This window comes from Eupeodes corollae, chromosome 2, assembly GCF_945859685.1.
Source record: "Eupeodes corollae chromosome 2, idEupCoro1.1, whole genome shotgun sequence".
Lineage (NCBI taxonomy): Eukaryota > Metazoa > Arthropoda > Insecta > Diptera > Syrphidae > Eupeodes > Eupeodes corollae.
In genome coordinates, this window is record NC_079148.1 from 40,542,408 (window position 1) to 40,563,772 (window position 21,365).

The window sequence follows — 21,365 nt, forward strand, 5'->3', positions numbered from 1 at the left end:
GAACTCTACGGTGCCATGTTGAGTTTTGATATCGATACCAACAGATACGACTTATCAGGATGACGCTGAAAATGCTCGTTGCCGCGTCACATTACGTAACACCAAGCACTGGTGTTTTCACATCTCTTACAGACCCGGTTTGCTCTAATTTTTTGCACGATTTTTTTCGATTGTACGTACATTTGGACGATTAAATTGACAGAACAAATCACGAAGTACACGATATATGCATTTTTATTTGCACGCCCATTTTCATAATACGCCTCAATAACTTTAACGCTTTGCCAGATTATGTATCTTTCTGTGGTTCAAATTGAATTAGTCAGAAATTGATAAAAGTTAAATGAAATGAGCAAAACCGTTAACGTATAACTGTGGTTTACATTCAACATCGGCCCTTAAATTTTAACCATCCTTTATTTGTAGATCAAATCTATAATTTTTTTAAAGTAAATCCTAGAAAATACCCCTAAACTGTTGGTCTGTTTAAAGAAGGTAAATATTTTATGTTGAGTAAATTTATTTTTCAAGTTCTAAAACTGATTGTTTTTAAAAATGTAAATATAAAATATTAATAAATAACAAAAAAAAAAAATAAACAACCAAAACACAAACATTAAAGGCTTAACTATTTATTAACTATAACCATAATTTTTAATAAAAAATTGTTTATTTAATTAATTTGTTTTAAGTACACAAAATTTGATTATTAGTGACAAAAAATATATTTTTAAAAATAGTTTTTTGAAAACTATTTGGTGGTTGCCACATTTGAAGTTGTCATTTTGAAGGCTTTGATAAGTTAACACTACTCCGTTACTAACAATAATGAACTAAACAAATTTATGAAGGTAATTTAATTTGTAGATCTTCAAAAATATAAAAAATAACAAAATATGAATATTGGAACATATCTATTGATGGCGGTATTTCTGCCTTGAAAAGTTGCAGATTTCATTTCTTGATGAAAAAACGAATAGATCTGCTCGGATGTCAAAACCTACGTCATACTTGACAATCTTATTTCTTTTCCCAGTTTTTTGAAAAAAAAAAAATTGTCGTCATCGTTGTGCCCGACCTCATCAGGATATACATCAAAAGAAAGGTATTTCATGCTCTAAATTCAGAAATATTTGCTTTACAGTAAAAAAGTACATAACCAGCTATAGCAACTTATTCTATCATAAAGGTGTACTTGAATTTTTAATAAGAAACAAGCTACTGATTAAATTTGTACATTTAATAAATTAGGTGGTGCCACAACTCGTAGAGAGTCAAGGCCTTGTAACTTACAACTTTCAACCATTCCTGTCCAAGTAATGTCATAGATGGAGAAAACCTACTCAAGCACATTCCATGATAAGAATTCCTTTGGAAAATTTACCAGTTCTTCGCAAGAGGCAATATCCGTTAAAAAAAACTTAAATTGGAAAATTTCTCTAAATGTATGTAGCTTATAAAACGGAATTTTATACCGAAAAGGTTAATTTAATTAATAGGCCAAGAAACAATCCTTAAATAAAATCAGCATTTTCTTTGCATGAAACCATGCCAAAAATAATATTTTATTGTTATTTATGTTTTATTTTTATAAATTCATATTTTTTATATAAATCTTAAAAGATAGTTAGTTCTTTTCTTATATAACTATGTCGAATTTCATATTCGTGTTTGCATTTTTATTTTTGAGTACATCATTTTATACCCATTAAGATATCAAATTAAACAAGGCGTGCAAGAAAATAATGTACAAGCAGGTGTGTGGCAGTTTAAGAATAATTATTTTCTAATAAAAAGAAAAACATTATAAAATACAAAATGTGATAAACATGAACAATGACTCAGTGCTTTGTAAACATTTTTTTGTCAATTATTTTCCAACAACTGATTCAAATTGAAGCAAATCAAGGAACTAAGAAACTAAATTGAACTAAAGCACTCTTGTTAAACATAAAAAGAAAAACAATGATTAGAAAAATATTTAAAAATGAGGCAAAATAAAATCACAGAAATATATAAAATAAAAACTAAAAAATAAAATAACTAATGGTATCTTTGGGATTGCTAAGGCCTGATGTATGTTTTTCTGTATTTGACACTTGGAAGTACCGAATTGAAGGTTTCATTATTAATCTCAAAATCACATTCACTTATAAACTAAAACTTAATTATACGTATTAAAGATTATAAATTTAGCACTTTGTATAAAAATCACTTATGCGTATAGAAAAAACAACAGTTCAAAAAAATATATATATGTACATTTTTTTAGAAGAGTATCTATTTTTATAGCATTGTTGTTTGTAAAAACAATTTTTTACCAGTCTTCATCTTCGTTGTATTCGGAGATTTCCAGCCGGAAGGGAGTTTTTGCGTTTTTCAACTTCCTGTGGCTACTTCTGCCAAGAGGATTGTGTCGCAGGTCAACAAGTTCCAAATTATTACTTGTTATCATTTGGTCTGTGTCGATTTCTGTAATAATATTTGTATGTATAGTAAGGTTGTATAGTTCTAATGATTTTTAAAATAATATTCTTTACCTATAATTGCATTATGACTTGCGTCTAGCTCACGAAGATTTGGTATTTTAAACACAACTGGTGGCAAAACAATGAAAGTATTGTGAGATATATTAAGGCGGGCTAATGATGCAAGATCTGCCAGTTCATCAGGAAGTTTGGCCATCTGATTGTGTGATAAATTGAGGTCTAAGGAAAAAATATAAAATTAAAAATCTGTTATTTTTAGGTGCTTAAAAATAAATATAATTTCGTACCTGTAATGAGATTGAACTTAACAGCAAATTTTGGTGATATCTTTTTTATGACATTTCCACTTAAATTGCAAGTTTTTAATGATGTATTCCTCATAAGATGATAAACAGCTTCTGGCACTTGCATAAGTTCACATTCAGAGAGATCTTAAATGGAAATAAGTTAAAAAAAAAATATAATTAGAAAACAATTAAACAAAATAGACAACAATGTTGCTCTTGTAAATAACTGTTGTCCAAAATATTGATTAAAAAATTTAAATAAACTCAATGTACTGATCAAATTCACACGTTTTAGGAAAAATAATAATGATTTATTAACTTCCCAAAGGAAGTTATTGTAATGGGTCCGATTTGTCAAATTGAAAATTTTGGCATTTCTCGACGTTTCAAGGTCCCAAGACGCGAAATAAAAGATTTTTAGAAATATGTCTTTGCGTGCGTGTGTACGTACGTTCGTATGTCCGTACGTTCGTGACGTTTTTTCGTCCTCCATAGCTCAAGAACCAGAAGAGATATCGATTTCAAATAAATTTTGTTATACAGATAATAAGGCAAAAAGATGCAGAAAGGGCTCTCAAGAAAATTGCGAGGGTGGTTTTTTTACCATAGCAGTTTGAAAGAAACGTGAAAATGTTGGTTAACCCTAAATATCTTACGAACCAAAAACGCTAGAGACTTGAATTAAATTTTATATAATATATTGTAACGTTATATAAAAAATGTTGTTTTTTGAAAAAAAATCCATTTAACTGTTTTTTTAATAAATGAAAATCCGAAAAAAAATTTGTCACCAAAATTTTACGACTAAAATATGATTTCATCTCCAAAACAATTTTGTGTAACGAAGAATAATCTTTTTGGCATCTGTTAAAATTTTGAGAAAAATCGAATTGACAGTTTTTTTTACAAAAAATAAAAACCTAAAAAAAATTAATAAAAGTTGTTAAAAATCGATTTTCGACTCAAAAATTTGAAATATTGGCTTCAAACTTATTTTATTTCACAGAAAATATTGTTTTCGATATTCAGTAATTATTATATAAAAATCCAACAGTCCGTTTTTTCATAAAAAATAAAATCTACAAAAAATAGTTTGCAAATTTGGTAAAAATTGATACGAGTACATATAGACAATCTTTTAAGCAAGGCAAATGAACAGACGGGATGGGAAGTTATCAGTGTGGGTCGCATCCCAGCCTCTTTTTAATTTCAGGTTGACACTGACATGTTTTTAGAGTAAATTCCTGGGATGAATATTTTATTTTTCAGTTGACCTCCCCGGGCAATTATACTGGTCTCGCCTAATTCAACGGATATGTCAATTAAGCGGGGTTTCGTTAATTGAACCACCCGGATAATTGACCGACAAATCTGACAAAATGTTCAGTGCAAATAAGCGTTGAATACTGTATATAATTTTCACTTCTACAATTTTGTTTTAAATTATTTTCAGGGTACTTCTTCTGGACTTTTAACGGTTTCGTCCTCAACATTTTTTAAGCTTGAACTTTATGCAATTTCTAACTACTCCATTTGAATTTAAGGCGGCAGGAGCATCCTTATTCAATAGAGTAATTTCATCAAAGGTATGGGCCTAACTAAGAATCCAATGAATGGTTTGCTGATGTATTCGGAGTAAGTTTTTTTTATATTTTTACTAAGGTAAACACGTCAAAATTGGCATTTGATAGCCTCCATAGACCGATTTTGTAACCGATGGGAACCTAATTTTGTGTTAAAAATACGGCTGCAGTACTAAAATTTCATTTCAATTTTAACATGTTCCTCATTTTATCAGAAACTATATTATTTTAATTTCAATTATTCTCCTAATGACAGCCGCGAAACAAAAACGAATCGGAACATGCAGCTAATAATAGCAAAGAATTCACTTCAGAATATGTGTAGGTACTAGCGTTTCTAGCCTACACAATTTATTAAAATAACCTCAATATTTTAGAAATTTTTATTTTTATCACTAGTTCACAAGAGCAGATAATAAGGTTAATTAAATGACATATCCAATCCATACCTAAATGTTCATTTTCTTCTGCATTATTACACCTTTCAACTACTTTAACCACAGCGTTTGCCATTTTTCAATGAAATAAAAATCGGAAAAGAGCCGGCAAAATTAAATACAAATAGAATTCAAAAATCAAGTTAACAACACTCTACACCTTAACTGAAAAACTAAAAGCTAAACACTAAACTTTCGAGCGGATATTTATTCTTTCTTAATTTATTTTTAGTTTCTCACTCGTCGAACGAAATACTTTGATATTAAATGTTGCTCAAAGAAAATGAAATTAAAATTCATTCAAACATGAATCATACTTTTTACTTTGCTTTCGAACAACGACAACAACAATAATATAGGAACAAGATATAAACAACGAACAACAATTAAAATAGAAATAAAAATGAAATTGAAGCATTAAAAAATGGATTGATGTGGTAATGGAATGAAACTTAAGATACAAAAATTCAACAAGTCTTGTAGAGGTGAATATGTTGTATGGCGTGGTGAAATAAAAACTTATAAGCTTTTGAAAGCTCAACAAAGTGATGCCAAGTGTTTTCAATTCATAAGTACCTATTTAAAGTACTAACATTATAATTAATTTAATTTAAACAAATCAATGGTACTCCTAAAGCAATATAATTATATTTTTTGTTTATGGCAAGAAATTTAGTTGAGAACAAAAATGTAAGAGAAAATTTTATAAAAATTTATAGCTTCGTTTTTGAGAAAATTCGAATTTTGGATTTTTGACAAAAAAAAACTGTTACTTTTAGTCTTAAAAAAATACAAAATCGGCTTCAAACATTAATTCCCAAGTTCAAACTCAATCGAGCCAATGGTTTGTTTTATAGAGGTGAGAACAGACAGCTTATGGATGGAATCGGCGGACCCACTTTTTTGTCTTGTCTACCATCGTTATGTCATGTTCTATTAAAATTTCGCGTTCGATTTTTTTACGAATGCAATGCCAGTTAAAAGAGAACGGTTTCGAGGTCTTACACTTAATGAAAAATGTGAATAAAGTTCCAAAATTTTATTTTTTTGAAAATAAGTTAAGCAGTAAAAAATTGTGCGAAGTCAAATAGAGTTACGTTAATTCAAACAACCCCTTAAAATGTATCTTGTGCAGTGAACAATACATTGCACATGTCTGTTGCTATGCCGATAGTATGGCTCAAACAAATACTCTTTCGTTGACATTTTTAACAACAAGTACGGTTAATTTATTTATTTGTTAGTAAGTTTTAAGTGAAAAAAAGATACTAAGTTTGATAGAAGATCCCAAGTTAGGTACAATAATTACCAAGATGTCTGACTCGGATAGCGCAAAGAAACGAAATTTAATTCAAACACCAATACTGGTGGCTCCACCAACTGCGTTCACACGACCGCCAACATCTTCACTCTTTTCACGAGGCAATCTTGTAAGTAGTCGTTTGGGTGGTGACAAGACATCTCTAGCTCGACCTTCAACAGCAGTCCGAGCCGTAGGCTACACAGCAGATTCCGAAAGACTCATTGACCAAGCATTTTTGCAAAAAGCCAAACAACAACAAGGGCTGGGTGCAAATACCGTTGATGCAGCTGCCAAAGAAGTCAATCCTCTCATTCGATATCGACATTTGGAGGCTAAAATATCGGATCTGTTAGAGTCTTCAATTGTGTTAAGTGCTGATTCTACACCAAACCATGCAGAATGCTTGAATAAGGCCAAGGAGGCGTTTTCATTGGATCGAACTCTCCATCGACTTCGGGATCAATATGGAGAGAATCTCTTTCACAATCTAGAACTAACCTATGCGGTTTTCTTCAACCTAGCCGAGCAATATACCAATAACGATATGTACGTGGAGGCCCTGAACACCTACACTATGATGATTAAAAACAAAATGTTTCCCCACGTTAACCACCTCAAGTTGAACATGGGAAATATTTACTTCAAGATGGGAATCTACAATAAAGCTATAAAAATGTACCGCATGGCGTTGGACTCGGTCCCGAGCAATCTGAAACAGCTTCGGTTGAAAATAACCCAGAACATAGGGATTCTCTTCATCAAAATGGGCCAATATTCAGATGCAGCAACAAGTTTTGAGTTCGTGATGTCAGATCGACCGGATGTGCGAAGTGGAATTCACTTGGTTTTGTGTTACTTCGCCATGGGCGATGTGGAAAAAATAAGGAATGCCTTTAAGTCACTTGTTGATATTCAACTTGAATATGAAGATGACATAAAAGTTCAAACCTTCATCGAAGAAAACGAAGAGAGTAAGAGTGTTTTCGACATGCTTAAGGTCGATGAGTTTGCCATCTACAACAAAATCAAGAGAACCGCTGTGAAGAAGGCCATCACCATGGTGGTGGATCTTATTTCGCCAGTTATCGAGGAGAACTATAACGATGGGTACTATTGGTGCATTGAGATTATAAAATCCTCATCGAACTTATCCTGGTTGGCAAGTGACCTAGAACTGAATAAAGCTCTAGTCTATCTTCGTCAAAATGACATTAATCAAGCAGTGGAAACTTTGAGAATGTATGAAAAAAAGGACGAAAATATGGCGGCTAATGCTCTGACAAATTTGAGTTTCATACATTTACATATCGGGGATATGGAAAACGCTCGATTGTGCACTAATCAATTCCTCGAAATGGATCTAAACAATCCGAGTGCGCTGGTGAATAGTGCCGTTTGTGATATGAAATCAGGTGATTTCAACAATGCTAAACGGAAGCTTCAAGCGGCTCTAGACGAACAACCAGACCTCTTTGAAGCAAACTACAATCTTGGACTTCTGGCGGGAAAGAATTTGAGTGGAGACGATATTGATGTTGCTGAAGAGCAATTTGTGAAGGTTGGGGAGAATATTCAACATCCACATGTTCATTACCAACTAGCAAAGATAAACGAGTTAAATAGTTCACCACATTCTGCTCTTGAGGTTTATTTACAAGTTCTTGGATCGGCTGGTGAAATGGACTCTAAGCTATTTGAAAAATTTGCCGCCCTCTATGAGAGCTTCTCGGATCACCAAGAGGCGAATCAGTACTACAATGAGGCCTATCGTCTCAATCCAAGTGACATAGGAATAGCCACTTCTATTGGATCGTACTATGTCAAGTTGCAAGCCCTCGACAAAGGGCTCTACTACTATGAACGGTCAGTGTTGGCCGATCCCAATGATCCGAACCTGATGCTGCGAATAGCTTTTTGTTTCAGGCATCTCTACATGCCCAAGAAGTATTTGGAGATGTTCGAGAAGATTTATGCGAAATTCCCCAAAAACATGACATGCTTAAAGTCCCTGGTTCGTGTAACAAAATCACTCGGAATGTTAGAGTTGCATGAAAAATACAGTGCTGAGTATGAAAGACTTGATAAGTCATCTTTCGAAATGCGACAGGGCTCAGGGAGAGCTGGAACGGCACGGGGGAAACGAAAGTCAGCTTCAATTCGAAATAGTGATTTGAATTCTTCTTCGTTGATCCAACAGCAACAGTCGCAGGTGAGCGCAATTAACGGAACAGTTTATGAAGGATTTGTTCAACATGAAGATCCACTTGGACCACCAGCCGAAAGGCCACGCACGGGAATGGTACGTCGTCGTTCTTCTGAAGATTCTGGTGGCGATGAAGATGCTGAATTGTTGCTACCCATTTAAATTAATTTTTTCAATTTATTCATTTTTTTTTAAAATAAATTGCAAAGGTACAGATTTTCCTTTGGATGAAAAATAATAAAAAGTGTATTTATTTTTATCGTTCAGAAAAAAGTTTTGTATTTTTATTTTAGCTTACCCGAAAATTGACATTACTTTAAGAATGTGAACCGTACACCTGGCTTGGCCTTTTAATTAATTTAATTTTACATATAGTTTAATAGTCCGTTGAGAACTTAAACCTAGTGACTTACAACTCTGAACCATTCATGTGCGCTTGTTATGTTGTCATGTATGGAGGGTACGTACAGTTTAGACAACTATTTTGGGAAAGCAATTTTTAAGACAAGAATTTATCTTGGAGGTTTGGTGAATTCTTCTCAGTTAAAAAAAAAAACTTTAAATGGCACAAGCAAGGATTGAAACATCTGGCATGACAGTCCTACGCACTAACTACCCGGTACTACATTGTAACCAAACCAAAAATTGACTACGGCTTTGTTTGTGTCACTGGTCTTGCAGTAAGATCTTTATAGATTTATTTCTTTTTGTTTCCTCTGTGATTTATTTTATTTTTATTTCGTGACCATTTATTAACTTTTTTCACATACAAAAGTGCATTGCCCTCTTTTTTAAACAAAAAGAAAAAAAAATAAACAAACCCACGGACAATCAAATTATTTCCTTGTTCTTAAGATCCGTTTTCGTTGTAAGTCTATTGACATCGGAAAATTTTAAATTTTTTTAACTTTACGATGAAATTTTGTCTGCGAAATATTTTTTTGTATTGGCAAAATGCCAAATGGTCAGTTTGCGTCGAATATTTTTTTTCTTCAAGAATAAAGTTTTTGTCTGTGTAATAAATTATTTTGCAGATACAAATTTTACGTATGTACCTACAAAGGGGATTTTCCGAAGAATATGTGAGCTAATTTTTCCTTTGTGCTGATTTTGTTTGGGTACAAAGGCTTCATATAAATAAAATCTTTTTGTTTTTTTTTATATACAAACAAAATGAATGCGCATTTAAATTTGTAGACCAATATACACACACTATATTTGCACTTAACTAGGCCAAGAAAATAATAATTATTTGTTTGTTTATAACTTTTTTTGATTAATCAAGAAGGGCAAATTCAAATAATGATATGAAAGCAGTGAACTTGTTCATAACTTGCATAAGATTTTTAATTTATTATTACTTATTTATCTTATCAAAGAATTGATTGAATGAGTCACATTAACATTAACCTTTCAGTACTTTTGGAGGAAGTTAAATTCATTTTTTTGTAATGTATTCACCTACTTATTTGGATCATTAATTCCAAATTTCAAGTTCGATAAAAGGCCTACAAATTAAAAATTCATAAGTCAAAGGTGTATTGTAAACTGTAACATTTTATATCATAAAATGCAAATTTCCTCTTGATACCGAGATTGTTTTATTTTGAATTGTTCAAGGCAAAGTTGCTTCAAATGTTTGGTTAAAATAGAGCTTAACATAATTAATAAATGTTTAAATTTTTGAAAGAATTCTCCAAATCAGAGGGTTATTTTAATTTCATTTTTAATAAGAAAAGAAGGTACGTAGTGTACTTAGGTATCTAGCTAATAACTTATTGTTTACAATAAAACAGAGACAACGTTTGATATAAATTTGTATTGCTGATTAAAATCGACAGAAGGTTTCATTATCTTTGCAAATATAAATTATTTTGTCACGGTCTTATCTTATTTTGTATTCATCAATCACAAGTAAGGTAAACAATGGAGAAACGTAGTTTTATAAAAGCGCATTTTAATAAACCTACACATTATTCATTCGTTAATCAACATCAGTTATAACAATATTCATTCATTAAAAATTTTAGGTAAATACATACTCTCTATTGTTTTTTAATACATAAATGAAATACCATTTAAGAACAGCATATAAAAAATGTTTCTTCAAACGTTTTGAGACCGACTATTGATGCTTTTCCACAATAAATGCAATTTTATTTAAATTTTAAAAAAAATAAACGACTTTAAAACAGTTTTTGGGAATTTAAGTTTTCATTATCAAAGATTTTGCCAGAAAATTGAATGGCCGTGTTATTTCTCAAAGAGGTGATAACAATCAACTACATATTGGCTACTAACTTATATCCGCTTTTAATGGCACAACTTCCTTTGTAGAATAAAATAAAAATCCACTTATTTATTTTAAAACGATGCTTAGAGTTTACTTGCGAAAATTCCGAAATCGAAATTTGTATCAAACATGACATTACGATGATAGAGAAGTCTAAAAAAGTGACTCCTCCCATTCCGTCCATTCGTCAGTGTGTCCTCGCCTGTGCAGCGCAAAACATTAGGTCGATTGAATTCAAACTTGGAAGTAAAGGTTTTAAACCGATTCGCGTTAGGCGCTGTTTTCTTCACACAAATTTGTTGGTATTTTCTCAAAAACCGACCGACAGATTTCTATCAAATTTTCTCAATTTTTTTTCTTAACTTTATCTCGAAGAGAAGAACGGTTTTTAAGTTTTCTCAAAAACTGAAAAACCGATTTCAAATATTGTTTTTCTGCACAATTTTTAATTCGATACTTCAAAACTGGGTTAATATTTTTTAACGAAATTTAAATGTAAAAGCATTGAATAATTACATATAACAATTAATTGTAATTATTCAATGGTAAAAGGTATATCAATAACACTAGAATCGCATGTTAAAAGCATTCTTAAACTAAAATTATATAATTTTAAATGGATTTAAAAAAATTATTCTACGGTTTTCGCAAAAAAAATCAATAAATCAAATTATTTTTAATAAGTTAAATGATATATGATTATTTTGACAATCTTATTTGGTTGTTAAATTTTAAAATTTCAAAATATGAGTTCTATTTGTAAACAGAGTACTCAGATATAGGGCCGATTTCATGCGATCCAGTCGAGCACTTTATTTAATATTAATATAAAACCTCTTATTGCAAAACTCTTGATAATTTAAACATTTATTTTGTAATAATGCTTTAATGACGACAAATTGTGCATGAGAATTCCCTTGTTTTAGGGCGCATTTCTTAACTGCTTAATATATAAAGAATACTGTTAAGAAACTGTAAGCACATAAGTATAGATTTTAAATTGGCCAGTAAGTTTATTCTGATTAAAGCCAATAGAGTATTTTTAGCTTAACTAATCATTTATAGCATCATCGCTTGTATTTAAAAAATGTGATGTTTTTTGACAGATAATTCATATTTATATTCGTTATGTTAAAAGTACGTTTTTAACGCCTTTTTTTGAATATTTAATTAAATTTAATAAACTTAATCCTGGACTTTGATATTAGTAAATGTCCTCTGATGCCAAATTATAGTTACTTAAACACGTAGTCAACGAAAATGAAAGAAAAAGTAATTTACAATTCCATATAAAAATAGAGCTATATTTCCAAAAACTGAACTGATTTAATTTCGATGGCAATTAAATTTTCCGAACCCCGCACGAAAAGCCATACATTATTTAAAAATAAAACATAACTCTATGAAAGGAATTCATTTAGCTCAATTTCTTCCGATATTTTCATTTGACTTATCTTTTTGCTTGAGTGAGAAAGTATTGAAAAATTCCAAAAATACTTTTAAAAATTATAGCTTTCAATTAGTTGAATCTGCAATTTATTATCATTGCAATTCCTTTCCTTCTTTATTAAATTTGATTGAATAACACACATAACATTTATGTATGGCACGCATTTAATTAATACATAATTAATAAATCAAATAATATTTTCCTCATTTGATTTACTTAGATAAGTAAATAAATTTAATAATAATTAATTTATCAATTGTAAAAATTAGTGATTATTTTATTTCCTTATGAAATTGCTATTAATACAGTCATGTTATAATTTCTACGCAATAATAATTGTTTGTTTATGTTTTAAATGTTTGCATTTTAGAGTCGTTACTTATAATAATTGCAAAAACAAACACAGAGTTCTCCCCAAAGTGGATGATTTTTTTTTTCACACGATTACACGAAACTGCTTATCCAACTGGAACGAAAGATTTTCTTATTTATATATTCCACACTTTGTATTTGCCGCGCGAGCGTTAAGCTGTCATTCAAGCTTATAATAAATTTTCATTTTTAAGATGTTGTAAGCTTTTAGCTAAATTAAAAGTGTATGCTTGTGTGATAACGATGTTTTTAACCTTTCTTATGTCGTTGTTCCTATTTGGCTGCACACCTATCTACATTATGAATGGGCTATGTCACATTTGATTAGTTTGAATAATGTAACTTCCTTGACGTTTAAAGTTAAGGCTAGTTGCACCAATGCGAATGACAAGCTTATGTTTAGTCCGGATTACGAATGAAAGCCTAAATGAATGTTTTAATTGTCAATCAAAAATAATAAAATAAAATGCACTTCTGGGTCGCATTTATTTGCTCTTATAATGATTTCTCCAAAAATGAGTTTAATGTTGAAATAGAAAATATATTTATCAATGAAAACAATATCGACCAGTTGCAAAAAGTAATAAACAAAAAAATGTTTTCGATTCGTTGATTTTTAATTTTATCATTATTATTTTTGTTCAAAAACACAAACATTATTTTTTGTTTCAAACTCTCTAAAACGTTGAATTCCAAATTAAGTTTTGATCCATAAGACATTTAAAAAAATCAATTCAACAATATTGAGCTTAAAAAATGAGGTAAAGAAAAGTTCTGTATTAACAAATTAAACTCGGGTGATGAACTTTTTGCATAATTGAATTATTAAACTGATCTAATTTATAGAACAGATTTAAATATTTTAGGGTTATAGACCAGGGGCTGTAGTTTTTTTATTTAATTGGTTCGTAACGTCAAACAATTATTATTTAAATTTTACTTTTGATTTTTTACGAGTTTGAAACTTGAAAAACAAAAATAGATAGTATTGATACAACTATTGTTAGTGGTAACACTGTTGCAAAAATCAAAACCGTAAAATCAGTTTTTTAAGAAAACGAAAAATTTTAAAATTGAATACTGATTTAAGATATTTAAAAGATACACAAAAAGAAAGACTTTTTTCTCTCAGATCGTAGATATTAACGAACAATTTTAAATGGAACGCTTACGCATTTTATGAAACTTATGAAAACCGTTCACAATATCTTGATCCACAAAAGTGAAGTTTCGTTGAAAAAAATCAAACATTATATTGTGAATTTGTTCATTAAATAATATAAAATTGTGTGTTTAAAAATCTCCACCCAAATAATATCAGACATAAATCAGTTGATTAAGTCTAATTTTGTATCTACTTTAATTTTGAAGGTTTTAACGTAACAAAAGAAAACCTTGAAGCTCACCTAATTTACTATTTTCCTTTGCATCTTCACAACGTCCAACAACTTTAATGACACCCCTGCCGGCGATTGGTGAAAATGTTACAATTCCTCCAATCCTGGCAATATGGGGTGGAATTCCTGTGGGATCGTCTCCATCATTTCCATTGTTACCGTTGTTATTATTGGCAGTATTTGTAATGTCGTTACCGAAAGATGATCGTGATGGTGGACGCATTTTAAGACTTTTGTTTTCTTATAAATTATCTTTTAAATCACAAAAATATTTATTTAAGATAGTTTTGAATCTTTCGAGTGAAGATATTTTTCTTGTATTAATTTTTTTCTGGTTTAAATTTTATTCCTGAATTTTTAACAACGATCGCGCAATTTAACTCACTAAAAGTTAACTTTTCTCGCTTTAACGTTTTTTTTTTTTTAAATTGGTTGCTTATGAACAATTTTAACGTGCACTTAGTCCGTGTTTTGCTTTTCAAATGGTGCCAAAGCTTTTGCGTCAGTTGTTTTTATATCGCGGAAGAAGAAAGAACGCGAGCAATGATCGCGCAAATCATTTCTTTTTTGTTTTGTTTTTATTTTTGTTGGTCGTTTGTTTTGGATTTTTCTTATTACGATTTGTTTTGGTTTTTTTGTTTATTGGTTTTATTTGCATTTTTGTTTTTGGAATGAAAAGCTTACAAACTTTGTTTTGTTTTTGGTGTTAATGTTGATGATGAGCTGAAAATTGGAAAGAAGATGTTTTTGGTTGATGCGTATTTCGTAGTTAAGTTGATGGTCTCTCTAGGAACACAAAGAAGTCAAGAAGAAGTGAGAGCTTTTGATTCGACATTTTACATTATATATGATAGTATATTTATAATTAGATAGAAGCTGTAAGATGTAAAAGAAAATCTAACCTTGAACTGATGGGACGCCAATGCGACAGAAGTTGCATTTTAATTTTTTTGGTGAAATTATTATTTTTGTAGACACACATGCTATACCAAGAATAGTATTGTGTTGATATTTTCCTTTTTTTCTAAGTAAATCATTGGATAAACGTCTGTTGGTTTTTGATTTGAAAAATATGAAGAAAAAAACATTGCGCAGCGAGTTTTTGGTTTTTGTTATTTTGGGTTTTAAAAAATTACGCATCTTTTTTACTTAGGCTTATTAATTATGGCTTCAGATAATTTTTCGATTAGAATACCTTACAAACAGACAAATATTTGGACTTTAAATATTATTTAATTTTGTACGAAATATTATTGTTAAAATTTGGAAAGATTTTAATTAAAATCCAGGAAATGGAGTCGAGTAAAAATTTTGATTACAAATCAAGTTTCTAGTAAATTAAATTAAAAATATGTAATCTCAAAAACAAACGTAGTTGTTGTGTGTTATGGGATCCCTGTTATGAATTTCGAAGTTGTAGAAATGAAAACATTCACAAAATATTCATTAATGTTGCTGTTAGAAGGCTGTATTCTTATTTTGCTCCATGTAGTACCTATAGATCGCTCTTATTTCTTGGTTCAATAAATCTTCAAATATATAAAATAGTATTAATTTGTATAACATTTGCTAGAGATGTTCTTAAGAACATATTGTATTTCATTTCTATTATCTGGTTTAATAAAATCCCGCATCACGAAATCATGAATCAAAGAATCCCAAAAGATACAGGCTCACAAAAAATCACGTATCCCAAACTTAAAAATCTCACTGTTCCAAATCCTAATCGATCTTTGTTGTTTATTGTTAGGCTAAAAGTTTATTGTATGGTTATTTTATACAATTTAGAGAAAAGTGCTAGGATATTAATATATATTTGCGAGCACAGATATTTCATTAATTTGTGTTCAAATATTTTTTTAAATATGCCATCTGTGATTAGCATTTGAAATTTAATTTTTTAGTGATTATATACAAATCTTCTCCATCTAGTGGTATTTATTATAAACTTAAAGATAATAATGTTTATTTTGTTCAATTTGGAGAAACGTGCTATGACTTTGATAACAATTTGCGAGCACAGAAGAGGCTCTGCTTAGGTATTTAGTTAAGTTTTAAAGTATATGTTTTTTTAATATTATATCTGAGGCTAAAATTATAAGATTAATTAGTGTTCAATGATGATGGTGTGAACAGTACCATGCGTCCTTGATAGATTTTCTTTTCCAAAGAAATTGTGACACCAATTAATGAGAATCAAGGAGAACGAAGTTTTTGTATTGGGTTGGGAGGGACACGTGCGATTAGTTTAAAGTAGGTTTTTTTTTGGTGGACTCGAAACTTTTGTCTTTTGGCCAATACTTGTAGTTAATCAAAATTTGTGAATTAATGAAATGTTGTGCTGGAATAATACCAGCCAATTAAACTAAAATTTCGAAGGTTGACTCGCTCCGGAGCACTCAAGGATCTTAGCTCTCTTTTTTGCCAAGCAGGTGTAAACGATTTTATTAACATATTTGATTTGAAACAAAATATCACTAGAATATGTTTTAGTTCTTTTACAATAAAAAAAAAGTTAAAAACCAGACAAAAATTGTGAATTAATCAATTTTTTCCGATTGAAAAATGAAACAAAATTCAATTTTCTTTCACAAAAAACACCTACAAAAATTTGAAAACAAGAAAATTGTAAAAAGTCAACAGATTATATAAATAAATAAAAAAATAAAGAACTTTCGTGGAGCTCGAAGTCAATTTAAACTATTTTGTTACAAATAAATGAACTAAGACCAGAAATTTGACAATGGCTCTCTAAAAGTATTGTAAATAACTACTTATTTTAAATGTACATTTTCAAAAACTACTTAAAAAATAACTAAATATATACTCTAATGCTCTTTACGAACGTTTATTAATATTTCAATAAGTTACCGACACATTTATTACATAATTTTGTTCTTATCTTAATAAATTTTCAAAGAATCTTCAAATCCAAAAAATAAAAAAAAAATGTAATCCAATTCAATGCTATTGCACTTTGTCACGAGTGGACATGGACATCACAGATTGACGTAAATAAATACGTCCAATCCCATGGCACACGAATTGATTTGAAAATATGTACATATCCACAATGAAAACAAACGTTAACTTTTTTTTAAAGGCACTAAGCATCTTTGTTCTTCATTGTTCTTATTTTGATGACTATAAACAAATGTATTCGAAAATAGAAGAAAAAATGTTTACAAAAACTGCAGTATGCATTTTTTTGTTTGTATCACACTTTTAATCGCACGCATCATTACGCAACTCAAAAGTGCTCATGTGATGCTGAAATAAGAATCTCTCTCTATAAATAAAAAACATCTACCTACCTAGTCTTCAATAAAAAATCTAAAGAAAAACTCCTCGAGTCCCTACAATTCTGCAATTATCACACAATTACCTACTGCATTTGTTCGATCAATCGAAAATGTCATGCTCTCTTATAGATTTGTACACAGTGCACCGTATACGTGTGCAGAATGATTCTATTTTAAATTTATTAATAAGCAGAAGAAAATAAAATTAAAATTAGTTTATTTTAAAAACTACAGATTGCAAAATTTCACCTAGAGTATGTATGTGAGGACATCAGCCTTTGACATAAAAAAGGGACAACAACAAATTATGTTGGATAAATGCCAAAATTCGCGCGCGCACAGTTATAGGTGGGCACCTATAATGTAAGAAGTAATCGTAAGTGGTGTATTTTTAAATTGGGCATCAATCCCATTCGATCGGCCAAAATGTGTGTTTTTATATATTCTTTTTGTTGCAAAAATGCGTTTTCTTTTGTGTATGTTTTTCCTTTTTATTTTGAAAAATAGAGAGGTTGTTTTTAATTCACATAAAATTCTAAATGTTGTAAAAATATGTACAAGTACTATATCACGGTTGACATTTAAAATTAATATCATGATATATATTTTCATTGAAAGTTATTGTAACCCGATTTATCGAATTGAAAATCGTTGCATTTCTCGGTACGTTTTAAGGTCATTGTATTTGTATAAATTTCTTACGGGATACCTTTTTTCGTCATTTAACCTCAAGTAAATGCCAATAATGTTATCTACCTTAATTTAACTAAATTTGACACAATTCACTTTGACATACAATTGCTATGAATTTGTTTTTTTTTTTTCATTGCTTAAAACTAAACATAACAGTAGTCTCCATTCGAAAATTCGAATTCGTAAAAGAACCGATAGATTTTTACTAAAATTTTTCCAAAATTGTTTTTTTATAAAAATAGTATTAAATTCTCTCAAGAAGCTTAAGCTCTTTTAATATTTGATGATTAAAAATGTCAAATTTTTAATTTTTCGATTTTATTTTGTCGATTTAAAACAAAAATGTAATGTAAGTAATTTCTCAAAAACTGCATATTAAAAATATTTTTAAACTAAAATAGAAAAGGTTTACATATGAAAAAGTAAGAAAAAAACACCAACGATGTTTGAAAAAAAAGAGGCTGGGATGCTACCCACACTGATAACTTCCGATCCCGTCTGTCGATTTGTCTTGCTTAAAAGTTTGTCTATATGTACTCGTATCAATTTTTACCAAATTTGCGTACTATTTTTTGTAGATTTTATTTTTTATGAAAAAAAACGGACTGTTGGATTTTTATATTAAAATTATTGAATATCGAAAACAATATTTCTGTGAAACAAAATAAGTTTGAAGCTAATATTTTTAATTTTTGAAAAGCTATTTGAGTAGAAAGTAAATTTTTACAAACTTTTGTACATTTTTTTAAGGTTTTTATTTTTTGTACAAAAACTGTCAATTCGATTTTTCTCAAAATTTTATCAAATGTCAAAAACATTATTCTTCGTTGCACAAAATTGTTTTGGAGATGATATCGTATTTTAGTCGTAAGATTTTGGAGGTGACACATTTATTTTATTTATAAAAAAAAAACGTTAAATGGATTTTTTTCAAAAAATATATTTCTTTGATATCACGTTGCAAAATATTATATAAAATTTAATTCAAGTCTCTAGAGATTTTGGTTCGTAAGATATGTAGGGTTAACCAAAATTTTCACCTTTTTTCAAACTGCTATGGTAAAAAAACACCCACGCAATTTTCTTGAGAGCCTTTTCTGCATCTTTCTGCCTTATAATCTGTATAACAAAATTTATTTGAAATCGATAACTCTTCTGGTTCTTGAGCTATGAACCTACTTAAAATATTAGACAACAAAGTTCTATCTGGAGCAACTATAGCCTCGGAAGTGAAGAAGGGTGTCATCTTATTATATTTAAAACAAAATTTATCAAATAGTAAGATAAATCCGAAGTACAATACATTTTGAGTGGAAGGGGTTCAAAAATACAGAGCGGTGCACACTTTCTGCATTCGATCTCCAAAACGGTTAAGCGGTATCCAAAAATGATTCAGACAAACAGTTACCGAATTGTATGCTTAACAATTTTGGTAAAAGTTAACACTTACCGAAACGGAGATACTCTCGAAAAAGTTGTTTTGACTGCTTTTAGGGCTCCATAACTTACGGCGGGCGCACGTGGAAACAACACATTTACTTTTTGAACATTTTGACAAAAAAGGTTTAAGATTTCAAAATAGAATTTAAGTATTAATTTTTAGCCCAATTATGTTAATGTCTTAACTTCATCTCAAAAGTGTCCTATTCCCTTCGATGTCTTTATTCTAATTTAATTTGTCTTTATTTTTTGTTGTAGGTTGGAAAATCTTTGTTAGAAAAGTAGGAAAAAAAACATTCGACTTTCAAATTTGTTTTCATTTAATTTTTCATTACCTGTTAAAATTTTGTTATTGTATATTTTGTCATTGATAATTTTTCCACGAAAACAAAGCTCAATTTTTGTAAACATTGAACTCGTGTCTTTTTTTTTATCGCATCTTTAACCTACTTTGTTCATTTCCTTCTGGATGGGGAAAAGTAATAATTATTAATTTTATTTGTGGAAATCATCATAATGGCTGTTTTCCTGTTGTTTTTTTTTCATCGAATAAAAGCTTTTCAGCTTCGTCTTTGGAAAAGTTCCAAAAAACTGTCGGATAGAATAGTGTCAATATGAACATAGGTAAATATGTTATTTGTATGTATAAATGGAAGACGAAATTTATCAAAGATTCTTTTGCGTATAGTAAATAATTTCGACCAAATATATAAGAAAATCCATAGCACATTGAGTAGTTTTATTCTCTACTTGTGAACACTAAAATTAATTTATTAATTTAATTTGTTGATTTAAAAAAATATGGTGTACGTAATGAGTGAAAAACATTGAGACGCCAAACTGTCTGTACGCATTTAACAAACATTAGAAATTTATAAAATTCGAAAATTCACAGTGGAGTATTTCCATTGGAAAATTAGTATGTTTAAATTATTAAAGTCAAAAGTTGTGGAAAGTTGATTTTGGATCTTGCAAATAAGTTTATAGGAGGTTAAAGTATTCTAATTTAAAAACTTTAGGAAATCCGATTTTTCAAAGTTTCATGGCTCCTTCAAGAGAATCTTATTCCATGTTTTTTAGATTGATGTACGTGTATAGTTGTGTTTGTTAAACCATATCTCAAAAACTAGCTTTTAGACAAAAGTTGTATAATATTTTTTTCGAATTCGAGTGAAATGAAATAAAAATATGATTTGAAAATCGAGTGAAATTGTTTTCTTACATTTGATCGATTTCATAACTTCGAATACTTTTTAAAATTAAAGCAGCTGATAAAGGTATAACACATCAGTCAATAAACAATTTTATTTATTGATCATTGTCATAATTTGTTTGATTTCTTATGTTATTATTAATTGTTCTATGCTTTTTAGTAAAATAAATATAAAATATTAGTGGGTTTTTATTTGCAATGTGTGACCTTGGTACTGAAGTGAAGTTTCAGAATGTGTCTTTAAAGTTTTTTTAAGAACGTTGTTTTTGGTAAAGAGAAGACATTTAGTGTTTTGAAAAATCGTTTTTAATATTTTTTCCTATCCCTCGAATAAAAAATAGAGAGTAGACGAGTCGGATTCCTCTTCCTCGCATTCATATCACACCAATTTTATCTGGTAGAATTCTAATCACTTGAAAATCTAAATGCAGAACACGAAAGTTCACATCGTTTTAAGTTCGAAAGAATTTCGGAACTTCCATTTAGATTTTTAATCGATTTCAATTTTATTTCCTGTGAAATGTAGAGCCTATCGCGAATCTGCCCAAAACTTTAACTTAACTCAACCGACCCAATGGTTCAGGCTGTAGGAGCGTGGACAGACCGACAAAACAGACCAGACGGAATCACGGGACCCCCTTTTTTCGACTTCTCTACCATCGTAATATCATGTTTGATTAAAATCTCGAGTTCGAAATTTTGCACGAATGCAAAACTTGACTATATGTCGCAATTAAAACATAAAAAAAAACTGCTATGCTTCAAAAATCTCTGCAGGAAGCAGTTAAAGTTTGTAGGTCTTCTCTATTTCGTATACAAGCCACTGACTACGACTAATCATAATCAAATGCATACATTTGTATACTCCACTTTTTCATTTAGAAAGGAAAAAAAATACTTGAG

At 29.8% G+C, this 21,365-nt stretch overlaps 2 protein-coding genes across 2 annotated transcripts; one reads left to right on the forward strand and one right to left on the reverse strand.

Annotated features, from left to right (window-relative positions):
• Positions 1 to 1,721: 1,721 nt before the first annotated feature.
• LOC129945778 (leucine-rich repeat-containing protein 20) lies at positions 1,722 to 14,271 on the reverse strand. Its single transcript, XM_056055698.1, has 4 exons — positions 13,824 to 14,271; positions 2,777 to 2,920; positions 2,541 to 2,708; positions 1,722 to 2,472 (listed from the first exon to the last, which is right to left on the reverse strand). The coding sequence occupies exons 1-4, from the start codon at positions 14,035 to 14,037 to the stop codon at positions 2,318 to 2,320; spliced, it is 681 nt and encodes a 226-aa protein (XP_055911673.1). The 5' UTR covers positions 14,038 to 14,271; the 3' UTR covers positions 1,722 to 2,317.
• Positions 6,110 to 8,464, forward strand: LOC129946301 (intraflagellar transport protein 88 homolog). The gene has a single exon (XM_056056433.1). It carries the CDS (start codon positions 6,110 to 6,112, stop codon positions 8,462 to 8,464), a length of 2,355 nt encoding a protein of 784 aa, XP_055912408.1.
• Positions 14,272 to 21,365: the final 7,094 nt, after the last annotated feature.

What these genes read in the sequence shown, in the direction of transcription:
- LOC129945778 (XM_056055698.1), bottom strand. Translation starts at nt 14,037, where the DNA reads ATGCGTCCACCATCACGATCATCTTTCGGTAACGACATTACAAATACT. An exon ending in TAAGTTCAATCTCATTACAG is followed by an intron (nt 2,709 to 2,776) that starts GTACGAAATTAT and finishes TTTTTTCCTTAG; the next exon opens with ACCTCAATTTATCACACAAT. An exon ending in AAGTCATAATGCAATTATAG is followed by an intron (nt 2,473 to 2,540) that starts GTAAAGAATATT and finishes ATATTATTACAG; the next exon opens with AAATCGACACAGACCAAATG.
- LOC129946301 (XM_056056433.1), top strand. Translation starts at nt 6,110, where the DNA reads ATGTCTGACTCGGATAGCGCAAAGAAACGAAATTTAATTCAAACACCA.